General features: G+C 51.8%; 8 protein-coding genes across 8 annotated transcripts; 5 read left to right on the top strand and 3 right to left on the bottom strand.

The window, feature by feature from the left end:
• Nucleotides 1-117: 117 nt before the first annotated feature.
• On the top strand, nucleotides 118-4,344 carry NECHADRAFT_86969 (uncharacterized protein; the record flags this gene model as incomplete). Its single annotated transcript, XM_003041994.1, has 2 exons — nucleotides 118-3,604; nucleotides 3,674-4,344. 2 exons carry the CDS (start codon nucleotides 118-120, stop codon nucleotides 4,342-4,344), a joined length of 4,158 nt encoding a protein of 1,385 aa, XP_003042040.1.
• A 1,041-nt stretch (nucleotides 4,345-5,385) lies between these two features.
• On the top strand, nucleotides 5,386-7,329 carry NECHADRAFT_97427 (uncharacterized protein; the record flags this gene model as incomplete). The annotated part of the gene is made up of 2 exons (XM_003041995.1): nucleotides 5,386-5,413; nucleotides 5,543-7,329. 2 exons carry the CDS (start codon nucleotides 5,386-5,388, stop codon nucleotides 7,327-7,329), a joined length of 1,815 nt encoding a protein of 604 aa, XP_003042041.1.
• A 215-nt stretch (nucleotides 7,330-7,544) lies between these two features.
• On the bottom strand, nucleotides 7,545-8,411 carry NECHADRAFT_86971 (uncharacterized protein; the record flags this gene model as incomplete). Its single annotated transcript, XM_003042062.1, has 3 exons — nucleotides 7,545-7,751; nucleotides 7,806-7,935; nucleotides 7,996-8,411. 3 exons carry the CDS (start codon nucleotides 8,409-8,411, stop codon nucleotides 7,545-7,547), a joined length of 753 nt encoding a protein of 250 aa, XP_003042108.1.
• Nucleotides 8,412-11,427: 3,016 nt separating this feature from the next.
• On the bottom strand, nucleotides 11,428-12,524 carry NECHADRAFT_97428 (uncharacterized protein; the record flags this gene model as incomplete). The annotated part of the gene is made up of 4 exons (XM_003042063.1): nucleotides 11,428-11,462; nucleotides 11,501-12,037; nucleotides 12,141-12,212; nucleotides 12,317-12,524. 4 exons carry the CDS (start codon nucleotides 12,522-12,524, stop codon nucleotides 11,428-11,430), a joined length of 852 nt encoding a protein of 283 aa, XP_003042109.1.
• An 819-nt stretch (nucleotides 12,525-13,343) lies between these two features.
• NECHADRAFT_86973 (uncharacterized protein) lies at nucleotides 13,344-14,601 on the top strand (the record flags this gene model as incomplete). The annotated part of the gene is made up of 3 exons (XM_003041996.1): nucleotides 13,344-13,491; nucleotides 13,554-14,443; nucleotides 14,500-14,601. The coding sequence occupies 3 exons, from the start codon at nucleotides 13,344-13,346 to the stop codon at nucleotides 14,599-14,601; spliced, it is 1,140 nt and encodes a 379-aa protein (XP_003042042.1).
• A 677-nt stretch (nucleotides 14,602-15,278) lies between these two features.
• Nucleotides 15,279-17,015, top strand: NECHADRAFT_97429 (uncharacterized protein; the record flags this gene model as incomplete). The annotated part of the gene is made up of 2 exons (XM_003041997.1): nucleotides 15,279-15,294; nucleotides 15,337-17,015. The coding sequence occupies 2 exons, from the start codon at nucleotides 15,279-15,281 to the stop codon at nucleotides 17,013-17,015; spliced, it is 1,695 nt and encodes a 564-aa protein (XP_003042043.1).
• Nucleotides 17,016-19,007: 1,992 nt separating this feature from the next.
• On the bottom strand, nucleotides 19,008-20,911 carry NECHADRAFT_97430 (uncharacterized protein; the record flags this gene model as incomplete). The annotated part of the gene is made up of 6 exons (XM_003042064.1): nucleotides 19,008-19,051; nucleotides 19,106-19,276; nucleotides 19,331-19,793; nucleotides 19,844-20,269; nucleotides 20,338-20,637; nucleotides 20,693-20,911. The coding sequence occupies 6 exons, from the start codon at nucleotides 20,909-20,911 to the stop codon at nucleotides 19,008-19,010; spliced, it is 1,623 nt and encodes a 540-aa protein (XP_003042110.1).
• An 891-nt stretch (nucleotides 20,912-21,802) lies between these two features.
• NECHADRAFT_86976 (uncharacterized protein) lies at nucleotides 21,803-23,864 on the top strand (the record flags this gene model as incomplete). The annotated part of the gene is made up of 2 exons (XM_003041998.1): nucleotides 21,803-22,206; nucleotides 22,256-23,864. 2 exons carry the CDS (start codon nucleotides 21,803-21,805, stop codon nucleotides 23,862-23,864), a joined length of 2,013 nt encoding a protein of 670 aa, XP_003042044.1.
• Nucleotides 23,865-24,783: the final 919 nt, after the last annotated feature.

Here is a 24,783-nt window from a genome sequence, read left to right on the forward strand (position 1 = left end):
AGAGTTTCTCCTTTCTTATCGAAAAAATCAGTGAGATGTGGGTTATCGACACGTTTATGGATGTGCTTCGACGGAGTTCCATGAGCGACAAGTCCGACATTCTCAACACCATCCGATATGGCGACAAACGATGGGAAAAGCTTCCCACCGAGGAAATGGTACAGACGAGTACCGTTTCTGTCGACAAAGCCTATTAAGACACCACTGACGGAACGGTATTCGCATTCATCTTCAAGCACAGAAGATGCTGGGAGCAGGGAAAAGACAGCGTTGCCAGAGTCGACGGCAAACTGGCTGTCGATATTGTTATTCGGCTGGCTGGCTCCTCTTTTGAGAACGGGATACACCAGGCCTCTTCAAACCGACGACCTGTATGACATGCCCGGCAACAGATTGGCGGAAGATCATGCGGATAAACTCGAAAAATGCTGGTCTGAGAGGCTTGAGAGGAACAGCAACCAAAAAGTTCCCTCTGGGCTGTTTTCATGGAGACCTTTCTGGGCGAGGCGAACGACTGACGCCACCGTCTTGACCATGGCTCTCAACGACGTTTGCTTCCGGTGGTTCTGGATAGGAGGTTTCTTCAAGTTATGCGGCGACTTGTCGCAAATGGTCTCTCCTGTTCTCATCAGATTTCTCATCGCCACATTGAAAGATCCATCACAATCAGCTTTACGCTCAGGCTTTGGATACGCAGTTGGGCTGTTTCTTCTGCTCGTCTTCTCTGTCACGGCCAACGTTCATGGCTTCTACCGCTCATACACGACGGGCATTCTCCTGAGAGGCGCCCTCATGCATACCATTTATCGCAGGGCAACGACGAAACTCACTGAGAGAGCCAAGCTAAAGAATGGTCTTGGCACGGGAAAGCTGATGAGCTTGATGAGCGCCGACGTCACACGCGTGGACTTTTGTTGCGGCTTCTTTCACTCTGCGTGGACCAGCATCCTCCAGATTCTTCTCTGCTTCGCCCTGACGGTGTGGTCACTGGGCTACAGCGCACTCCCTGGATTCGGCCTTCTGGCACTGCTATACCCGCTGCAGACTTACATGATGGGGATGCTACTACGCCTGCGTCGAGGTAGCATGCCCTTTACCGATGCGCGAGTCAAGGCTGTTGTCGAAGCGGTTTCAACTATCCGCCTTGTCAAAACCAACGCTTATGAAAATAGCCTACTCGAAAAGGTCGGAAAGTTGAGGTCTGACGAGGTTGTCTACATCCGCAAGAGGATGCTTCTCCGAGCTCTCAACATCGCCGTCTCATACACTGCCCCCACACTCGCCTCTGTCGTTAGCATCGTGTGCTATGGAGCAACGAGCAAGAATGGCATGGAACCAAGTGTCGTCTTTTCTGCGCTCGCTTTCTTCTTGCTTCTGAGGACACCACTGCAGGCTCTACCTGTTGCACTTTCGGCTATAGCGGATGCTCGGGCGGCACTTGAACGTCTATCTGCATTTATGCTCGCGTCTGATGTGGCCCCGAAGAATGACTCTGGAATTCGTTCAGGCTGTGGTGAGGGATCATCAGCCGACGTGGTGATTCAAGTCGAGGATGCCACTTTTGCGTATCACGATGACGAGGAACTCCTGGCAGACGACGCAAATGAGAAATCTGGGCAAGTCAATGAGAACAGGAGCCAAAGCCAAAGACTACGCCTTGATTCACTCGTGGTCAAGAAGAACCAGCTTGTCTGTATCGTTGGCCCTGTTGCATCAGGCAAGACTTCGGTTCTCAAAGCGTTACTAGGAGACATGCAACTTGTCCAGGCGCGCTCGTGCCAGCTCAACCTTGAAACCTCGTCTCCATCTTCCCAGCTTTCTTATGCCTCGCAGACAGCCTGGTTGCTCAGCGAGACGGTGAGAGAGAACATCATCTTCGGCAGACCACTGGATCTGGCTTGGTACAACGAAGTTCTCAGGCGGTGCTGTTTACACCAGGACTTGGAGAGACTTCCCGACGGCGACATGACAGTCGTCGGCGAGATGGGTGTCTCTTTATCAGGCGGCCAGAAGCAGCGTGTGAGTCTTGCTAGGGCCATCTACGGAAAGAGTCCACTACTCTTTCTCGACGACTGTTTCTCTGCTCTGGATGCGCATGTTGGATCTCGGGTGTTCGACATGGTGATCAACCAAGCCCGGAGAAACAGTGAGGGTACTATTGTTCTGGTGACACATTCTATGGTGTTTGCTCGACAGGCGGATCATATTGTCTACATGGAAGGCGGCCGCATCGTGGAACAGGGCTCGTATGAGCTTCTTTCAAGTCTAGGTGGTCCCTTTTCTCGCTTTGCAGGAGCCCCTGACTCAGACTCTGAGTCAACTCAGTCTGGTGGTGACTCTGAGCAACCAGAGGACTTGAAAATCAAGGCCAAGGAGGAGGACACCCTCACGGAGAAGCCAAAAGAGAAGCCCAAGGGCCGAGGCAACGAGATCATGCAGAGCGAGGAGAGACTTGTCGGCTCTGTCAGCGGTAGAACCTACGTCCGCTACGTACAATTCGGCAACGCCTTCCTCACGGTTCCCTTCTTCATCACGTCCATCTTCATCTATCAAGGCTCAAGCATCGTCTCACCGCTGTGGTTGAGCTGGTGGCAAGACACCAAGTACAAGTCCATCTCTGAGGACGAATACATGGGAGGCTACGCGGCGTTTGGTATTGGACAGTCTCTGGGTTTATTCTTCATGAACGCTACCTTTGCTCTCTTCTGCTTCTGGTGCTCCAACAATCTTCACCGTGCGGCCATGTCGAGCGTACTCCGTGCGCCAGTGGCTTTCTTCGATACGACGCCCCAGGGACGTATCACGCACCGGTTTAGCAAGGATGTCGACGCTGTGGATAATGTTGTGGGCGAGACGCTGCGACTCTTCATCTCGACTTCGGTACAAGCAATTGGCACCATTATTGTTGTGACCATTATTCTGCCGCCCTTCATAGCCATCGCAGCTGCGCTCCTACTTGCCTACACCTGGACTGGCATGTACTTCCGACCCTCGTCGCGAGAGCTGCGCCGTCTAAACAATCTGCTACGCAGCCGCATCTACGAACATTTCGGCGAGTCCCTATCCGGTCTGCCCACCCTCAAGGCTTTCGGCGCCGTGTCGCGCTTCGTCGCGGACAACTCACGCAAGATTGACACTGAGAACACGGCTTACTGGCTCTCGGTGGCGTGTCAGCGCTGGCTCAATCTCCGTCTAGATCTTTGCGGCGCGACACTTGTGCTCGTCGCTGGCCTGCTTGTCGTAGGACTTCGAGACACGATTCCTCCATCATCGGGAGGTGTAGTGTTGTCCTACGTTGTCACAGCGCAAGCCGTCTTTGGCAACATGATTCGACAGAGTGCCGAGATTGAAAACAACATGAATTCGGTCGAGAGAATGCTTCACTATGTGTTTGACATTCAGCAAGAGCCTGCGCACGAGGTCAAAGATGTGGACAAGGGCCTGAAGAGTGGCGAATGGCCCTGTGATGGGCATGTCCAATTCCAGTCCCTGACGCTGAGCCATCGCCCTGGCCTGGAACCTGCACTCAGAGATGTGACTCTGGATATAAAGCCAGGCGAAAAGGTTGGCATCGTCGGTCGCACCGGAGCAGGAAAGACAACTTGTAAGCATTATCCCCATAGCTTTTTTCATCGAGGCTGTATGTCCCAAGCAAAAACTAACCATCAAACAGTGATTACTGCGTTGCTGAGGATCACTGAGCCCACAAGTGGCAGAATTCTCATTGACGGAGTGGACATTCACACGGTCGGCCTTCATCTACTTCGATCAAGCCTGTCAGTCATCAGCCAAGACGCTATCCTCCTAGCCGGGACAATCCGGTACAATCTGGATCCATTCCAGCAGTATGACGATGACTGGCTCCGCCAATGCTTGAGGAGAGTTGGACTTGACCAACCAGACTCTAGTTCAATCGCTGAACAGGGGAGTGATTGTGAGAAGAACCCTGAGTCCGAGCTCATCAGCGCCAGCCCGAGTCTAACTCTAGACTCGGAGGTCAAGGAGAACGGTGCCAACATCTCTCATGGTCAACGGTCCTTGATCTCAATTGCCCGGGCGCTTGTGCGGCGATCAAAGATTGTCATTCTTGACGAAGCCACGGCGTCTATTGACGGCAGGACTGACATGGAGCTTCAAGTGATGCTGAACGAGGTAATGGGTGATGCTACAGTTCTGACTGTGGCTCATAGACTGGACACCATCATTTCCACGTGTGATAGGGTAGTTGTGATGGACAGTGGCAGAGTCGCTGAGTTTGACACTATCCCGGCGCTCTATTCCAGGCCAGACAGTTTATTCAGGGTCCTCTGCGATGCCGCCAAGATTACTGTTCGAGGGGCGTAGACGAGAGGCGTGGTTGTTGACACATATAATTCCTTTCCATACTAAGACGTAACCAGATAGAGTCAAAGCTTCAGCATCAATATCTATAGTGTACTCAAGCCAAAGAGTGCACCCATTTAGTAGTGGTAGTCTAATAACTCAAGTTTTAATAACGGTGGACTGAGATCGCCGAGGATGGCAACACCTCTCGTGTCAAGATGAGACATCCACTACAGTAGCAGTGCAGAACTGGGATCAAACTCCTCCCGATAACGTGCATGATCAGTCAGTCGATCAAGACTCTCGCTTATTACTAATAAATACATAATTACTGAAAAACTGGGTAAGGTAAGCACTATGAATTTGCCCAGTAATGGTGAGAAATGGTCCGATATTCTCCTGTCAAGACCGATCTTGGCCCTTATTCCACCGGACAGCGTCTCCGAACAGGTCCGTCCCGTGAACCATCCAATTCTTCACCCTTTTAACCGGGGTTACATCCCTCCTGGTCGAAAGAAGTAACGAACCATGTGGGCATGCCAAGCACGCGAACAAAAAACTCGCCCGTTACCGAGCAGGGGCAGGATCAGCACTAGAAGCCCCCATCTGACAAGTTTTAGTTCGCGTACAGAGCCGACGTCGGTATTACCCACACCTCAGGAAAAAAAAAACTCTCTTTTTTATCAGATCCTTGATAATCTCTTCTCGGGGCAGTCACCACATCCGAACGTGTGGCCCCGCAAGTTCTCGGCATGACTATTTGTTGGAAACAGCGTGGGTGATGCGTGGGATTAGCGTCGAACTGTTGGTTCTTGAACGTTACATTCTCTGTGACTGGTCCCCAACGTTGGTTACGGCGTGGGGACTTGTGTTAACCTGGATTGGTACGGATCATCCTTGATCAGATAAAATGGAAGCATGGGGGGTGGAGGCGAACTTTTGTACCACAATTTTTTTGGTATTTCTTTTCGTGTCTCCTCGGGATCTGCGTGAATATTCCAGATTCTTCCTTCTCATCCCTCAATTTTGGACTTGACTCGAGAGAGCTCAACATAAGCCATCATGTCGAAGCCAGCTGCTCCAGACGCTGGTCAGCCCGATGTCAACGCCGCGGGCTCATCGCAGATTGACGCCAATGCCGCCGGAAAAGATGGCGGCCCCGTCGGCACCGTCCTCTCCCGGGAAGACTCGAAGCCCAACCCAGCCTCAGACTCTGAAGGTCACACTGAAGTTGGTGTGAGCAAGGTCGAAGCCTTCAACAAGGTCCTTTACCAGTCTGGCAAGTCTGGCAAGATCTTGCTTTGGCTTCTGGGCGTGTCAATTGGTCTTACCATGTTCGCCTACGCTCTCGATCAGGGTATCACCACTTCCGTCTTCAACGTCCTTGCTTCTTCGACCTTTGGAACGCACAGCTCTCTCGCCGCTGTCAGCACTGCCAGTCAGATCATTCGAGCTATCAGCAAGCCTTTCATCGGCAAGTTGGCCGACATCACCTCTCGACCGACCACCTACGTTGTCATTCTCGTCTTCTACGTTGTCGGCTTTATCGTCGCAGCCAGCGCCAACACCTTTGCCGCCTACACGATCGGTGTCTCTTTCACGTCGGTCGGAAAGTCCGGCCTCGATCTTCTGAGCGATATCATTGTTGGAGATTTGACCCCTCTTGAGTGGCGAGGCTTCTTCGGTGCAGCTCTGGCTCTGCCCTTTGTTGTTACTGTCCCCGTCAATGGCTTCATCGCCGATGGCTTTTACGACAACTGGAGGTGGGGTCTGGGTATGTTTGCCATCATTGTGCCTGTGCTACTCATGCCCGCCATCTTCACTCTGTACTCCATGCAGCGACGTGGAGAGAAGCTCGGCATGGTCACCATGGCCGACTCGGCGCGTGTTCGAACTGGCGTGGACGAGACTGCCTCTAGGGGTTTCGGCTACTGGGCCAAGCTCCTCTACCAGGGCCTCATTGACATCGACATCTGTGGCCTCATCATCCTCGGCTTTGCCTTTTCGCTCATCCTTCTACCCTTTACCCTCGCCAAGACGGCTAAGGGCGGCTGGGGTAACGCGAGCATCATTGCCATGCTTGTCGTCGGCTTCGTCTTGCTCATCGTCTTTGTCCTCTTTGAGATGTATGTCGCCAAGAAGCCTCTCATGACGAAGCGAATTATCAAGAACCGCACGTTCCTCGCTGCCGTCACCATCTACACCTTCAACCAGATGGCTTCGTCCGTCCGCAACACCTACTTCTCGTCGTACATTCTCATCATCAAGAACTGGACCAACTACCAATGGATCATCTTCCTGGGTATCACCACCATGGGACTGAGTCTTATTGGCCCCATCGTCGGTCTCATCCAGCGAAAGACTCACCGATACAAGAGTTTGATGCTCTTTGGTGCCGCGGCGAGACTGCTTGCCTATGGACTGTTGGTCAAGCCCAACGGCAGCATGGTTCAGGACACGGCCCGTCTGGTCCTTGCTCAGCTGATCTTTTGTCTGGGTTCATTCAACGTTGTGGGTGTTCGTGTTGGTAGTCAAGCCTCAGTACCCCATGAAGACATGGCCACCATGATCTCTCTGCTCACTCTGTGGTCTACCCTTGGCTCTTCCATTGGAAGTGCCGTGTCATCCGCCATCTGGACCAACGAGATGCTTGACCGCATGTACAAGGAGCTACCTGACCTTAGCCAAGAAAAGGTTATGTTGCTCTACAACGATATCACGTCTCTCCGCGGCGACTACGCCTTCAACGACCCTGTCCGCCAGGGCGCCATTCGTGCCTATTCCGCTATCAATGGCCACATCGCTACCTGTGCGCTTGTCCTCGCTGCCGTGCCTCTGATCGCTACCTTCTTCATGCCCGACTTTTACCTCGGCAAGCAGCAGAACGCTGTCACCAGCACTGGTCTCGACGGTGAGCGGGTTGATGTTCCCCGACGAGACGAGAATGTCGACCAGCCCAAGACTTTCTGGGGCAAGGTGGTCGCTTTCTACCGCAAGGACTCTTAATTCGGTAACCTTGATCAAAGGACAGGTGCCGCTGCTTTATGTGGGCTTAAGATAGCCAATAGTATTTTTAATTGCAGCTTCTGAAGCTAAAGAGACAGCGATGCTGTGGCAAGTCATGGATGTATTTAGATTGAGCTATGGGACAGGTTGATGGGCTCTACGCATCTACCTCTTCAATCTAAGACTTTATATATCAACGTCATGACTACTTGATACTATTCAACCTTCCCATCAAACAAATATCCATGTTTTGAAGACAACTTTTGCCGTATCAATAACATCTGAATAGAGAATGCATCAATATGTGTTGCAGTGCGAGGCTTTTCCATCGCCTCATGGAGTATTTGAGCGTTCTCCTTTACCAGCTGTCTTGATGGACTTGTTTCCAGAGTCCAAGATAGCATCATTGTATTCGAGGGGGTCTAACAAATTATGGTTCGTAGAGCTTTAGGGAGTAGCCACTTCATCGAACCTACTCCGCCGACTTTATCCATAATAGAGGTTGCGCTTCTAGCACAAGCCCCATTAGAATCCATCTTGTCTTCAGCACTGATGACCTTTGCAGCCATAGAGGCCAAGGCCACTTGCGAATGGTGGTTGCAATTCCTGGCTTGAATTAGACGATCCTATCATTGCTTTTCTATGGAAGTTTAAATCCTCACTTACTGTGACTCCATTTCGACCTGGCGTTTGAATCGAAGCTGTAGTTCAGAAAATCTTCCTTGAAGGGCTTTCATACTCCGTTCCCATCCAACTTCCCGGAGGACGTCTGAGACCATTTTCCGCTCACCGCCTAGTACACTTTGCTTGAAAGCTCCAGCCACCGTCAAGAAGAATTGGGCGATATTGCAAGATAAACGACAAATAGCCATGAGAGTTTTATCACATTCCTGGCCAGCATCTCTGTATAGTTGCTTGATTGATTCGGCGAGACCTTCGGCTACCGTTTCCATTTCAATCATACTAACGGGCACTCCGTCCGGGGATTCGATCGATTTCAATGCGGCCTTGATGATGTTGCTTGAGTAGTCTAGAAGCCGCAGAGCACCGTCTGCAGCGCCAAACACTGATATCGGATTCATCGTTGGGATGTTTTGGAAACCACTTTGAAGATCTACAAGGTGAGATGTGCTCTGTCACTTCTGTTTCATGCCTCAAGAAGAATATCCACGCATGAGGATTTTTTAGGCCTTGATCAGTACGTTGGGCGCGTAAATGGTTCGCCAGTCTGCCTTACCTGCGAGCCGGACGAATTAAATGAGCGATTACAATCAGCTTCAGCGTCAATTCGCTACCCGCAAGGCAGTTTGATTGCCTTTGCGGATTATATGGAATCACGTAGAATCGAGGGCGTGACAGGCAGGAATCACACTTGGGTGAGCACGTGAAGCGAAGAGTTAACGGTCGGATTCCTAGTCAATCATTTTACAATCTAAACAGTCTTGAATATCTTAAAGTTTTTCATCCTTTTCCCTTGGTCTCGAATTTCCTGGATGACTTCACCATTAATAATACCGTGCACGTAGCCAGATAGTAGGTAGTCAGATAAAAATGAACCCCTTATGTTAACGTGTTGCCAGGGGAAAGGTCCGAACAAACCTCATCCCAATAACCACATATCATTCATCAATCCCCTTAACACAATCGGGATAGGTGCCCAAAAAGGTATTGCGACCTCGCTACTCGCCGAGCTTTTGGATGACAAAGTCCGAGCCTATCCCTTGCTGTATCACCGCAGCTATCGCAGATATCACTGGAAGCTTATCCCTTCGGAGGGCAAAGTTTCTCTTGGTGTAGTTCTCAACCACCTTGTGCCAGAGGTTGAAGGCATCCGCGGCCTTTGTTATCTGGCCAAGCGGCGTCCAACCAAACTAGCGTCGATGGTTCAGCCTCAAGCCGCACTCGCAGAATGTGGTGTCTTTACAGACCCATTCCATCTCGACAGCGGATACAGAAAGAAGTCGGGTTGAAAGCAACCTCTCTTGCAGGGTCCACACCCGTCGGGCGGGAGGTTCGACGAGAAGTCGTGCGTCCTTGCCGGGATTTCACTTCCAATCTGGTATCAATCTTGCCTTTAGTCGTACAGAGTTATCCATCTGCGAACCGCCTCCTCCCAACTCCAACGGGCCGATAGCCACCGTGGGCTCGATTGCCGGCATCTTTGAGTCCGAGCTCCTTTGCCTGCCAGCTCTGGAATTCTCTCCTGTGCGAAGGGGGCCCAAGGTGAGAAATAGGTACATATCTACGGAGTACTCGATGGCCCTCTAGCATGTGACTGGATATTGGTCCCGGATGGCACACCCATGACAGTATGGAATCCAGCAGGGGCCATGCACGTCCTGGTCTCCTGATGTTGTGATCTTGGCCTTAGCCTTGGGTTTCTCCAGAAGGTTCCCCCGAAACCCCGCCAATAGTAGCGTGGCAATATGCCGGATGATCATATCAAGCGCATCTTACGGGCCTAAACCAGTAGCCGTTCAAAGAGTCTTCAGTTGAAACAGCTCCAGGTCTGGTTCCCTCGAGTCGAATTTCTCGAGTTGGAACTCGCGTGACCCTTAGTTGAGATTTTACTTGCTGAACTGAAGTTTGTGAATTCTCCACGCGGTTGAGCGGTTTATTCCTTCCAAGACATCACACTCCGACTTAGCGATGCCAAGACAGAGAGATATCTAGCCCAACCTTTAGCTTTCAGAGTGGCACTAGTGGTCCCCCATCTTGTGGATCTGTTCAGCTCAAGAATGCCAGACTTCACTGAGCAATCACTTCAAGCCATGACTCTCGGAACAGTCGAGCCTATCCAAAGGACGGGCATCACTGCGTCAAGCTCCGCGTTCTCGTCATCAGCCAGCAGATGGGCGATTGATGATTTCTTACAACAACCCCGGGTATGTACCTCCTAATGTGCCGGAGTTCGACGGGGACTGCGTTATCGACTTGGCAAAATCCACTCTGCTCAAGACGGTCAAGACCCTGGTCTCGTCATCCAACCTAAAGGAAGAAGGCGCATTCGCCAGAATCTGGGCCTGGGTCATACCTATCAGATTGTACAGTGTGGGTTGGTCCAAGACAGGCCAACTTCTTGGACCAACCTCCCTTGCTCTCAGGCCCATGGGGAGGAGGATATTTGGCCGGCTATATGGAAGTACGGAAGTAAAGATTCTGTTCACACGCCTCCACGCCCCGACTTACATAGCAAGTACCACACTTTAGATCCTGGCTAGCAGCATGGGTCCAGGATGAGGATCGACCTTACCAGCTCAAGTTTGTTGCTCCCTGGCATTTGCATGCCCTTGACAGACCCCGGCGACTGTGTGGTGGGCTGACGTCGAAGGGTATGGTAGGTATGTATCAGTGCTCAAGGCACGGTGGAATCAGCTACCTCATGACCTGCGCGGCTTGGGTCGATGCGGTGATGTGATCAAATGGATGTGGATTTCCTCTAGGGCAAGCGATGCGACTCACGCCGTAACGGCGGAAGCCGTTCTATGAACCATACTACCGGTATTTGCTGCTGATGTGTCTCCTGACAGTGGACAAGTGGCTTCCAGTCCCTCTCAACGCAATTTACATTCTAGGTTAGCAAGGCTTGGCGGTCAGGGGAGGGTCCCATGCTCGAGATGGGACATCAACTGACGCTATTGGCCATACGCCTCTCTGGCCGGGTCAGCAACCTCATGTACCAGGGAGGGTGCCGGCAGGTTATCGAGAAAGGAATGGCATGGTGTGTGCTTTCAGCATGGTTCGCTCGGGGCTTCCGCTTATTAATGACGAGGTGGGTTGAGGTCGAGCCCAACAATGGCCTGGGATACTTATCTAACTCGATGGCTGGGCAAGGCTACTTCGTTCTGAAGCCTCACGGCCAAGATTCCAGGCTGTGCTGTGCCCTCAGGAGATAGGCCTGTGTCATATTCAACGGACTAGTAAAGGGTAGCCAAGTTCATCAGTATCATATTTTCTACTATAGCTCTATTCCCCAACAAAGTTGTGCCTTAGGCAAACAAACTATCCAACAGATGCTCGACCCATGTCTTGGAGCATCTCAATAAACCCTGTTTGGCACCTCCTCTGCAGCAGCACATCAAATCATAACTCATAGCGTCAGACGTTCCGTTCATTACCTAAGCAGCACTGGACTGCGAAGTTGAGACCTTCCCCAATGGTATCTCGTTACGGCGCTCGTTCTCCAGGCGGGTGATGTGCTGGCTGCGCCTCTGCTGCTTCTTGCGACGCCACAGAAGTAGCGCTCCCACAGCCATCAAAATAACGCCGACAACGGAGCCGACGACGATACCAGCGATAGCACCACCGCTGAGCTTCTTGGAATCACCGGAGTTGCTGGAGTCTTCAGAGTCGTCGGAATCATTGGAGCTGCTAGAGCCGCCGGATGTAGACTTGTGGGTGGCAGTTGGCTTGGCGCTGGCCGTCGCACCAGCCTCAATATCATCCTCGCCGGGCTCTGTGGCGTTGAAGCAAGGGATATTAAAGGTAAACTCGGACGCTTCGACAAAGACAATGTCGGCGCAGGCATAGAAGGTCTGGTTGTGGGGGGCATCCCAGTCGGCACGGTAGATGATCTGCAGAGTGGCATTATCGCCGGCGGAAACGCTACCAGGCAGGTCGGACAAGTCAACGCAAGTGTGGCCGGGGTCGAGGTCAGAGATGCTATGCTCCTCAATCAACGTGGTGAAGTCGTCGTTCGAGGTAGGGTCTGCAGGTCGTAACATTCAGCCTTTGGACATTGGAATTCACGCAGCACCACCTGGTCAGGAGCTTCCCCTGGCACTCTTGATGAAGGGCTGTTGGCTACTAACCGTCGGAGTAGGCGATGCTGAGCTTTGAATTGTAGTAATCATCCTGGGCGACAAGAGCGACGGCGCCCCCAGCTGGAACCGAGGTGTTAGTGACGGGCGTCGACAGAGCGGGAAGAGCATTGTCCAAGAGAGCTTCTGCCCTACGTAGGATGCATGTCATGGTATGAAACACTTACACAGAGGGAACTCGGTTCTGTTGCCGGCGGAGGCACGGGACCCACAGGGAGAGCGATTGTCTACATCCCCAGACCAGACTCTGTCCGGGGGCCACATGAAGGCAGCCGGGCCCATCTCATCGTCGGTTACACTGGCGCTGGAAGGGCTGTCATCTGACTGGGCGGCGACGAATGACGCCACGGTCAGGATCACAAGGCTCTTCAACATGTTGGCGGAAGGATCGGAGTCAGCGACAAGGGGGATATGGGAAATGAGGTTGGAGGCAATGGTAAGGGGCAGAAGCCAACAGCAGGGCGGCAATCATGGTCAAGATATACTGCAGGACATTGCATGCCAACCGCCAAGATCCGGCATCGATGGCAGGTCGCTGTTCGGACCAAGAAAAATTCAATGGCCGGGACCAAGAAAGGCCCTTGATCGTACGTCCGATGCAACCAACACCGATAATTCGCTCATCATAGCGGCTTGGCACCCGGGCAGCATGCCCCAACGCGGATGATGGGACTCGGCTCGTTATCTGATGATCAGATAAGATTAGATGCCAAGTGACATCCCCCCACCGTTTCCACCTGTCTGAGCGCGTGCTTATCAGATCGAGCGTTGGCCGACCTCGTGGCCGACCCATATAAGCTTAGACCTTTTGCTTCTCTACCGAAAGCGGATCGTTCACCGGGAGGAACCAGCTCTGGTGGCCCTGGCCGGATGCTTGGCGATGCACAGCTAGAGTCGCATCAGGTAAAGGTCCCAAGGAGTGAATTCCCGCAGCCTAATTTCCGGTTGCCAACAGTCTTGCGAGTTCGGCCTGCAAGCTTGACGCGTGGCCAGAATCCTTCGGGGTTTGGCGTCTAGTAGAGGCATCTCACCTTGGAATCCAAGGGCCATTTCAATTTCGGGTATATAAGAGCCTGCGTCTCCTGGCACCACACTTCTCGACTTTGTCCCCAGTCAGCTCTCTCAGACAACAAGTATCTCTGTCCATCAATTCAAATCATCTGACGGCCCACTTTCGTTTTCATCGCCATCAAGATGCGTTCATTCGTTACTCAAGCCCTCCTGGCCTCGACCGCCGCTGCGGCCGCCATCAGCGTTGGTCTGGAGTTCCCCGACAGCGTCCCCGCCATCCACAGGCGCCAGGAGCCTGGCACCCCCCTGTATGATTGTCACGACAACTGTGGTATGTCTTGAGTCTGTCCTCGGATCAATCATGCAACCCATAACTAACCGTGGATGGGCTAGGCAACCTGATTACTCTTGGCCGTCAGGAAGGATACTGCGAGAACCCGGAGTGGGACGAGAGATACGACCTGTGCATGCAATGCTCCCTTACCTTTGACATTTGGCAATGGTACGGACGCAGCATCACCGCTCTCGCCGAAGCCTGCGGTCTTACTCCCAATCCCAGCCCATCTGGCTGGACCCCCTCCACCTCCACGCTTTCTGAGGAGACTTCCGCCGTTCCTGGGGAGGTTCCTACTACCTCGGCTCCTGTCGAGGCTCCCACCACCACTTCTCCCGCCGAGGTTTCCGTCACCACTACTGTTCCCGAGGAGGTGCCTCCTACCACCTCTGCTGCTGCTGAGGATTCCACCACTGCTCCTGAGGAGGTTTCTACCACCTCTGCTTCTGAGGAACCCACCTCTGTATCCTCTGAGGAGACTACCACCGCTCCTGCAGAGGCGTCTGTCACGGCTTCAGAGGACGCCACCTCTGCTGCTGAGGATTCCACCACTGCTTCTGCGGAGGCGTCCGCCACCTCAGATAACGAGGAGACCACCTCTGTAGCCTCCGAGGGGACTACCACTGCTTCTTCGGAGGCGTCTATCACGGCTTCAGAGGACGCCACTTCTGCGTCCGAGGAGACTACCACTGCTACGGAGGACACCACTTCTGCGTCCGAGACTACCACCAGTGGCTCTTCCCCTGCTTCCAGCTCCGCCGCACATGAGGTATCTGAGAGCACCAAGGTTCCTTCCAAGCCCACTGGGACTTCCGCCTCTCCTGAGAAGACTGAGACCTCTGCTTCAGGCTCAGCCAGCAAGTCTGCTGCCTCGAACGAGCATCCCACCTACCCTTCCACCACCCTGACTTCTGTCGGATCAGTTGGAACTGGTGGTGTTCCTGTACCTGTACGTATTCCCTCAGTGTGCATTTCCATGGTGACATGAACTAACTTGTTCTGCAGACTGCTTCCACCCCTTCCGTCATCATCAGCGCCGGTGCTAAGCATTTCAGCTTCGACACTGCCATCTTTGCCGTAGTGTTCGCCATGCTCAACCTCTACTAATCACGTATCGATGATCGCGGATATCACTAGACGGGCTTACGACTAAACTAAAGGATAGTTGTATATTAGAGGATATCTGATCTCGCCTTGGCCTGCCCGGTACCGTCTACCAACGTTAGCCTCGTGTCTCTAATAGCAACCCAACACTTATCCTCCGAACCAAGTTTGCTCCGCTATGTTGAAGCGTGAACCTCACCTTGTGCTCTGTGTATTGTTCCTAGGTCTCTTGTCCGTGAGACAAGCTTTAACTCTGCCACTACTCCATTTACACCATTACCAAAACTGTCAACATTTGATCCATAAGGCGGCCAGATGCACTGGCCGGAGGTTTATCATGCACGTTACACGAATTACCAATAGAGGCCTATGCTAACCCTGAAGGGAAGTTAGGCCCCGATGCCAACCCTTGACCTGTCCATTGAGCGAATCAATGAAATCTAATGAGATAATCTTAATGGGGTCATACGACGCAATAGGCTTCGGTCTCGCTCTCACTCATGCGTGCCAAGAGAACCCCCACAAGCCGACTTCGGGAGGTATGGGAAGCCTCCTTATTAAGGGGATACTAGATATAAGAGCGATGCGTCCTTTTATCAAGCATCCATCCATTACTTACACAGTTCCTTACATGTACAAAGATTAATCCCCTTCCCATAAAAACACACTCAGACGCAAACATGGTTCAAGAGTCAAGTATAGACAACAAGCCAAGCAATCTAAATCTTGACCAAAAAGATGGTTCACCTTCGCCACATAGGCATTATGAGAACTACCCAGGCGTGGTCCGCATGGAGGCTGCGGCTGCCCAGCTGACAACCGTCAAGAAATGGATCTTCTTCACCAGTATCTTTTTCGTCAGCTACGCGCTCGGTCTCGACTTTCTCGTGCGCAATACCTATGTTCCCTACGCCACCTCCTCGTTCGCGAACCATTCCCTGCTATCGACAATCAACGTCATCCGCGGAGTCGTGGCTGCCGCAGTCCAGCCCTCGGTCGCCAGATTGACTGACGTATTCGGCCGTATCGAGATCTTCACCGCCGCCGTGTTGCTAAACATGGCCGGCACAATCATTGAGACATTTTCTGTTAATGTCCAGGGCTTTGCGGGAGGTGCTGTGTTACATCAGCTCGGATATACGCTTTCGGTCCTGACAATCGAGATCATGATTGCCGATTTCACGTCTATGAGAACACGGTTGTTCTTTGCCTTTGTGCCGAACTGGCCCTTCCTCGTCAATACCTGGATCAGCGGGAACGTCACTTCGGCGGTTCTTTCAGTCACTTCGTGGAATTGGGGGGTCGGCATGTTTGCGATTATAAACCCCATCTGTGCCCTGCCTCTCATCGTCCTGATGTTTATTCTCGGGCATCAGGCAAAAGTGTCAAGCCAAGATCAAGAGGAGTCGCCTTCTTCGTCTCGAGTTAGCTCTCTCAAGACACTCTTCTGGGAGCTCGACGTTATCGGTGCATTGCTCTTGACAGCCGCTCTGGCCATGACCCTTATACCCCTCACTTTAGCAGGCGGGCAGAGCACGAAATGGCGAGATGCTGGCATCCTGACCCCGATTATTATCGGGTTTCTACTTTTCCCCATCTTTGTCATGTGGGAAAGGACGGCATCTCATCCCATGCTTCCCTTTCGTTTTGTCAAGCATCGAACCGTCTGGGGCTGTCTTGGCATCAGTTGCCTTTTCCCCTTTGCTTTCATGGTGCACGGAAACTATCTCTTCACCCTACTCGTAGTCTCGTACAACTTCTCAGTTGAGGGTGCTACTCGCGTGGCGTCACTGTACAGTTTCTGCGCAACCGTGGTGGGATCTCTTCTAGGCCTCGTCGTCATCAAAATTCGTCGACTGAAAGAGCTCATTCTGGCAGGCATCCTTCTTTGGTTTGTTGGAGGCGGGCTGATCTACCACTACCGCGGCGGTACAGGTTCCAAAGCTGGAGTCATCGGCGGGGAGATCGTTATCGGCACTGCTGCCGGCTTTTTCTCTTGGCCGACCTATGTACTGATACAAACCACGGCACATCATGAGTATATCGGCATCTTGATCTCACTCATTTTCACCGTCAATTCTATCGGCCAGGCCTTTGGTAATTGTGTCTCAGGCGCAATCTGGACACAGACTCTGTTCGAAGAGCTTAACAAGAACCTTGGGTTGTTCAGCAACGAGACCCTAGCCCCAGCCATCTACGCTGCCCCTCTGTATGTGGTACCGGAATATCCCATCGGGACACCCGAGAGAGATGCAATCATCAGTTATCGGTATATTCAACGGATTTTGACTATTGTTGCGATATGCATTATCGTACCGATGTTCATACTTGGATTATGCCTGCATAATCCCACACTCTCAGAGCGGCAGACCCAGCCAGAAGTAGAGATGGGGGATACGGAGGGTAGGAAAAATTAAATTAGCTTTAGAAATAGAAATGGAATTCGGTATGCTCAAGTTTTATCTCTGCGTTCTATGGCATATTTAGACTCCCGCTCGCATAAACGCTGTAAACTTTAATTTCCCGGGTCTATCTAGTATAACTCAGATCTATATCAAGGACAACACTCGCATAGATTGGCCGACCTTCTTGGAGGAGGAACTCTATCTCGATGCCCAGGTTCAACATGGAGCGGATTCCGGTGGGCCGTCAACAGACAGAGTCCCTCTATAGGTGGCTTCTATATTAGGCCATCTCTACGATGACCACTTTCTTCTTTGCAACTCAAAAGTGCTAGGATAACGACTCAAACCAATGCTCTGGCGGGAACTCGACGTCAGCCACCTGTCTGACATAACCTGGAACAACGAGGTCATTTCGAAGCTCTTGCTTCCGCCAGTCTACAAGAATCTAATGATCTACTTCGTAAAAGCCCATCCCGTCAACGAAGTCGCATTCGACGGCATTTTTGAGGGCAAGGGGCTCGGCATGATTACATTATTGCTCGACAGTCCGGGCATTGGCAAAACCCTCACAGCTGAAGCCCCAGCTGAGGAGGTCCGCAAACCACTTTACCTTTCAGTGCGGGAGGACTCGGTCAGCAATCAGGCAGTGTCGAGTTTAGGCTAACTGAAGTCTTTAAAATGACCAAAAGTTGGGATGCCATAGTCCTGCCTGGCGAGTGCGACGTCTTCCTGCAGGAGGGGTCCTCGAGCGAGCTGACACATAATGGATTATTACCGGGTTTCTTCGGTCAGTATCTGTATCCCCTAGTCCTAAGCTCATAGCTAATCAAGTGATGAGGGACCTCGAATACTACCGCGGCCTCTTGATCATGACTTCGGATCGTGACTGTCGCATAGATCCAGCTTTTCAGAGCGGTATTCACTTGATACTGCACTACCCTGAGCTAGACAAGGCGACAAGAAAGCAGATCTGGAGACGATTCGCTGCCAAAACTAGGTCGGGTCGCGCAATGCTCCAGACGACTCGTGCTATGAGCGCCTCTTGCGGCTCCCTATGAATGGTCGTAAGATCAAAATTTCAATGTTTTAAGCGGCAAAGGAAAAGGAGTTGGCGATGAAGCAAATCCGCAAAGTCTTGCGAGTCAAGAGGCGCAGGGTAGCGGGCTGGAGGTCTTGGATGCAACTTGAACTTTCTGTGCTGCCTTGTATTCAAGAGAGTCAACATCAGTCAGGCGATATCATATCATGTTTGACAGATAAGGAAACGATACAGTTTATCGGGTATCTAAATGACTACTCCGAGGGCAGAAACACATCCAAGTTCATTGCCCAATGCCAAGCTTTGATCAACAAAGCTCCTCGTGATAACCATGGGTTTCATGCGTAAATCGATGCCGACTCTGGCCACCAAACAAACCCAGTGGCCCAACTCGGCTTCAAGCATCGGGTATGTCACGAAGCCCAACCCCGCAGTTTCCACTGGAGCTTCCGACTGGGGAAATACTCGGGAAATGCCCAACCCGGCCTCAATCACGCGGTCAAGGGAGGGATTTACATAAAAGACATCCTTTCCAGGCGAGTCACCTTCTCATCTACAGGGGTTGACACCACCTCCAGTTGATCCGGGCTTGCTCGTATAAATATTCCCCTTCTGTCAAGGGAGACAGGGGTGGCCCTGCTCTTGTGCATGCGGAGAATCCCCGAGACCCCCAACAACCGTTTTTTCTTCGCGGATGAAATCCGAGTCAGTTTCAGCCCAGTCAACGCTAGTTTATGCCGTGGCTGGCGATTGCTTCAAGGCTAAGATGACTAGTTCACGCCGTTCTCAGCCACTCAGCAGCTGAGTCTGGAACTGAGCAAGTTAGAATCACGGATGAATCAGATTGAAGATAAGGGACTCGGTCTTTTGTCTACATGACTGTATATAAAGCAGCAATGTAGGTCCCATCTTTCGCGACATGTTAGCCCGTAACACCATGGCCAGAACCATAGGTCAATAAACAATTAAGCGGCATCCTCGCCCTTGACATCGTGCGACTGGGCGAATTCTGTATCGCGAGTCAGTTTATGCCGCATATTCAGTGGGAGAGGCATATACTCACGGTCGACAGCAGTGTACTTGAACTTGCGGGCAGGAATCTTGTTCTCGAAGAGAACATCGAGCTCACCAAATGTGCGGTCCTTGGTCTCAGGAAGTCGGAAGTAGCACCAGGTGTTGCAGAGGAGGTTGGTGCCAGCGTAGAAGAGACCAGCCTTGGCTCCCCAGTTCCAGCCTAGAGATTGTAAGCACATCTTTGTTATACAGCATCGATTGAGGAGGGGCTTACCAAGAGGGGAGATCATTCGAGGAGTTATGGTATGCTCAACAAGACCAGTGAGGTTGTACACGAATCGCCCAATAACGATGGTCTTGTAACGGAGACGTCCAGAGGGAGTCTCAGCGACGATGGGGTAACAGACAGGCCCAACAGTGACCATATTGACCAAGTTGGAAACCACCAGAATGATACCAATAGCCATCTGGGCCCCGTCACTCTTGGCGAAGCCAAGACCGCCAATTACGAGGTTCGCAAAAAAGAGAAATGTCAAACCGCTCATGTAGAGAGTCGCTCGGCCAAGGTGGGGGAAGAGGAACCAGGAGATGATACCACCGACAACGTAGCAAGCGGATAGAGAGATGTTGAGGTTCAGGGAGGCAATCTCGGAGAATCCTGCGGACTGAAGGAAGGTGACTCCATAAGCGACGAGGGCGTTGCCACCGAGAATCTGAGCAGCCCAGACGACACAGTTCTGCTCAAGGTTAGCCATTTGCGCAAACATCGAGACTGAAGTTTACTCACAATCTCGGTTCTCCAAAGGTTGGTTCCACGGAAGCAGTCCAGGAAGCTAGCCTCGTGCGTCTCAGCCTTCTCCAGAGCAGTGGTATGACGGATATAAGCCAGCGTGGCCTCGACCTCGGCCTCCCTCTCAGCATTGGCCTCGTGAAGCCGCATCAAACTGTTCTTTGCCACATCAAGCTTATTTCGTCGGACGGCGTTCCAGGGAGACTCAGGGGCATAGTAAGCTCCAATGAAGAGAGGAAGGGGCCAAATCCACTGGAGGAGGAAGGGGAGTCGCCAGCCCATGTCGCCCTCGATGCCGGCTACAGCACGGACGACACCACCGGAGAGAAGGATACCGGCGCCCCAACACATGCAGACGTAGGCGGTGACATAAGGTCGGAGGACTGTTGGGACAACTTCGGAGGCGTAAGTGGTGGAGAGAGTCTGTGAACACACACCTGTGAGCTTCAAGTCTTTGACAAATAATAAACTGATGAAATTCGACAACTCACCTGGAAAACACCCCAAGAGACACCACACATCGCTTCACCCCATGCAAGAACAGGCAGTGAGGGCGCAAAGCAGGGAATAGCAATCATGACGGCCATCCAAGCCAAGAAGAACATCATGGTGTATCGAGCACCAAACCTATCCTGACAGAACGCGTTGGCGACGAGACCAGCAAGCTGACCAACCAAGGCCGAGTTGGACAGACCAGATTGCCAAGCAGGCGTGATCTGCTTCTGCTCAGTCCTGGGATCATAGACACCAAATCTCTCTCTGAACTGTGTCTGGCCGTAGAATGAGGTGATCTTTGCCACATGTCAGTGTCAAGTCTCGTCATATATCAGATTTGGGGTAACTAACAATGACAAGGTCGTAACCCTCCATGATAAGACTGGTGGACAGGAAAAGAGCCCAGGCAACAGCCTTCTTATACTTCTTCAGTGCCTGTCGCACTGTCAATTGTCTGTCAGCCGCATCACTGGCTTGAGCTCGCTGGATGAGGTCTTGAGTATGCTGATCATCCAAGTCCAGCTGTTCAAGCTCGACCTCGGTCGGGACGACTTTCTCGGGAGGCGCCATGATGTTCAAGTTGACTTTGCAGTGAGAGTCAGGAGGAGGCGTAGCTTGTGAGGATGGTGCTGAAGGTGTCGCGGTTGATCAAGACCTTCAACCCGAGGCAACGCCCGGGATATATATACTCGGATGGCCCTTGAACACCTCTTGGAGCAACTCTCTTATCCAGCGCAGTCTTGGCAGATTCCGGGGAAGTGGATAAACCCATGCAAGGTTGGGTTTGCGGGGGAGAATTTGGAGATACGGATGTGGACCTTTTGCACCGGCATGGAACAAGGACAAATGGGGAGAGAACTACATCATAATCTCTGTTGATCTATGCGCTCCAATGGGGACTGATGCCGCTATCCACACTAAAACAAGCCCTGAGATAGAATGCTTCACGTCCAACACACGGTGAAGGTTGGATGGCCTTCCTTGAAGCCAACAAGGGGCTGGCTTGGTTAGTGGGCCACTATCGCGAGTCAACCAACTTAGTTCATGATAGCTGCTAGTGGGCAGGTTAAACTGTCCGGGTGGCCCCTTGTGACACGGCATGCCCAATAACGAGCCGCCGCTTATTACCAAGTTGCAAGGGCGCTATTCCCGGCCATCGGTGACACACCCCGACCCCCGCATCGGCTGCTTCATCCGACCGGTGGAAGGGCACCGACCTGAGCTCATTGGCCTCTCCGCTTATCAAGCTGGTACTTCTAGATGCGGAAGATGAGCTGGAAGCCGCGGGGGGCTGTTGGGGCTTCAGGCACGAGTCGTGGGTCCATGATAGCCTCAGCTGGATATAAGTCCATGATACGTTGTCAGGTCGAGATCTGTGTTTAGCTATCCGTTGCTCCGTAGCATCTAATCTCCTCCATACTGATCTGAATCTTTACCGAGACCTGAGCTTACCCCTTCGTTATGTCCCATCCTCAGTCAGTCTTTTCTCAGTCTGCCTTTACCGGCAAGACCTTGTTGTCTGTCAGGAGAGACACGATCCGCAAGACTTCTATCCATACTCAGCTTGAACAGTTGAAGACAACTGGACGTTATGACTGCTTCAAGCTGAAATGGCACCCCATCTATGATGACCACGCCATGTGGCCTGTTCCCTTCCACCTCTTCTGGGATAGTGATATTGCCAAGTGGATTGAGGCAGCCTGTTACTGGTTGGGGGAAAAATATGACGAGGAAATCGACAAGGCTGTCCAGGAACTGGTCGAGATGATTCGCAGTGCCCAGCATGATGATGGCTACCTCAATGTTCATTATACTGTTGTTGAGCCTGACAAGCGATGGACCAACGTCAAGGATATGCACGAACTGTAAGTAAACTTGGCAAAGTCTCAACTACAATGTTAACGTTTATCGCAGTTACAACGCTGGTCATCTTCTTGAAGCTGCCCTTGCCCACAAGAGCTACTACAAGAATGACCTCCTAATGGAACCAATCCTCAAATACATCAACCACATCGACAAGACATTTGGCCCTGCTGATAACCAACTTCACGCCTATCCCGGACACTCAGAAATCGAACTCGCCCTCTTCCGGCTATACAGTGCCACCGGCAGCCAGCAGGCCTACAACCTCGCCAAGTACTTCCTTGAGGAACGAGGCAACTCCAAGGGTCAAGACGGGAAGCACTACTACGTGTGGGAGACTGAGCAGCGAAAGGATAACTTTTGGGCTCGGCCTGATTCTTATCCTGAGCATGACTCGTATTGGGTTAATCAGGCTCATCTCCCAATTCTCGAACAAAAGACCATCGAAGGGCACAGTGTTCGTGCTGTGTACCTCTTGGTTGCTGTGGCAGATCTCATCTACAACCATCAGATCAAGAGCCAACAGATTTCCGCTCCCAAGGAGTGGACTGAGGCTCTGTCCCGTCTTTGGGATAACATGGTCGATCAAAAGATGTATCTGACTGGTGGAATCGGTTCCATCAAGCAGTGGGAGGGCTTCAGTGTTGATCACTACCTTCCCCAGTCCACCGATGAAGGAGGTTGTTACTCTGAAACTTGTGCCTCTATCGCCGTCATGATGCTGGCAGAGCGACTGCTTCATATTGATCTCGATGGGCGCTACGGTGATATCCTCGAGCTCAGTCTCTACAATGTGGTCATGACAGCCATGAGCCTGAACGGCAAGGAGTTTACATACGTCAACCAACTCGCCAGCTCAGAGGCCGATAAGAGTGTTCGATACGACTGGTTCTGGTGTGCCTGTTGTCCTCCAAACTTGGCGAGATTGTACGGCAGCTTGGGAGGTTACCTCTGGGACTACGGAGCCCAAGATGGTGGGGCTTACGTCAACGTTCATCTGTATACGTCTGCCAAGTTGGCATTTGAGATTGACGGAAAACCTGTTACTCTTGAGCAGGAATCCAACTGGCCTCTTGATGGAAAGATCAAATTCCAGCTTTCGGCGCCCGAGACTAAAACCACTATCCGTCTTCGTCTACCCGCGTGGGCCCAAGGCCAATACACGCTGACACCAAGCCCAAGTGCAGGGCAAGTCAGCAACTCCAAGGGATACATCACCCTCAGCCCTGCTTACGTCTCGGCCAACCCCTCTTTCACCCTTGAGATTGGCAACTTTGAGCCACGATACATCTCACCACACCCTCATACCAACCAGAACACCTTGACCTTGGCTCGTGGACCCATCATATACTGTGCAGAAGACGTCGACAATGATTGGGAGAAGAATCACTTCAAGGACACTATTCTCAAGCGAGATACTCCAGTCACCGAAGAGAACCGGGTGAGCGAGCAGACTGGTGAAGAGTACATTGTGCTCAAGTCAAAGTGTTGGCAGAGGCAATTGACGAATTGGGACTCCAAGCCTCGTGGTGAAGGACCCGGGATGGCTGCAGCTGATCAGGAGATTGGAGATGAGCGGGAGATAACCTTTGTGCCATATTACTTCAGAGCCAACCGAGGGGGCAATGGACATATGAGGGTGGGATTCTTGAAGGGTTAAAAAGTGGTGGGTAAAATTCAGGTGGCGATGTGGTTAGGAGTCCAGGTGGTTGGTCGAGGTTGGGAGTTGAAAGATTCGTATCAAAAGATTATTCTCGAAGTTTGTTTGTGTCGTACTTGTTGCGGTCCCGAGCATGAGTGAAAGGATCCCCGCGTCGCTTAAACCACCACCATCAGCGCGATAATTGTCAATCCTCATCAAACCGATTTTCTCTCTCCGGATGACATTAAACACCTCGATGGGAGTGAGGTTATGGATGCAGTTCAGGCTAGATGTTCGATCATAAGCGCATGTGAGTTGTGATCACCACGTTCAGCGACCTTCGGATATCTTTGATCTGATAGCGCGTGTGAAGCGATCACAAGGCGCTAGTCAAGGGGCGGGTAAGGCAAAGTGGAGGTCCATGCAAAGATCGTCTGTATCCAGGGGTGGGGGCTTAGGGGCTGAGGGGCTGGGACCTTGTGGTTGCTGTGGCTGTGGCGCATTGATTTTCACGTGACATAGGTCGTTGCCAGCACAGAGGCCTGCCCCTATGCTAGTTCACTAGCTCTCACATCACGCTTTTTGCAGCGGCCATGTTAAGGTCTTATTGTCAAAGCACGTATTTCTCTAGGGTAACTTCATTAAATTAGGAGCAACGGATTTTACTTCACCAGCATGCAATTAATACAATAAATGCGAAAGAGATTGTTTTTATTCTGTATTAATATCTAGAGTCTTGTTCATATTGTTTTCAGGAGAAGATTCCATCGATGTTGTGCAGGTTTAGCTTATTGATCATGTCAAAATTCTGCACCATGAGGAAGCATTGGGAGCAACTTGGACTGAGCGACGAGAAAGCCCCAAAACTCAGAATGACATGCAACTACGTCAAAAATTAAACTTCAACTTGTGCCCAGTCACAATGCCTCAATAATCA

The sequence above is a fragment of the Fusarium vanettenii genome, assembly GCF_000151355.1.
Source record: "Fusarium vanettenii 77-13-4 chromosome 11 genomic scaffold NECHAsca_39_chr11_5_0, whole genome shotgun sequence".
Classification (NCBI taxonomy): domain Eukaryota; kingdom Fungi; phylum Ascomycota; class Sordariomycetes; order Hypocreales; family Nectriaceae; genus Fusarium; species Fusarium vanettenii.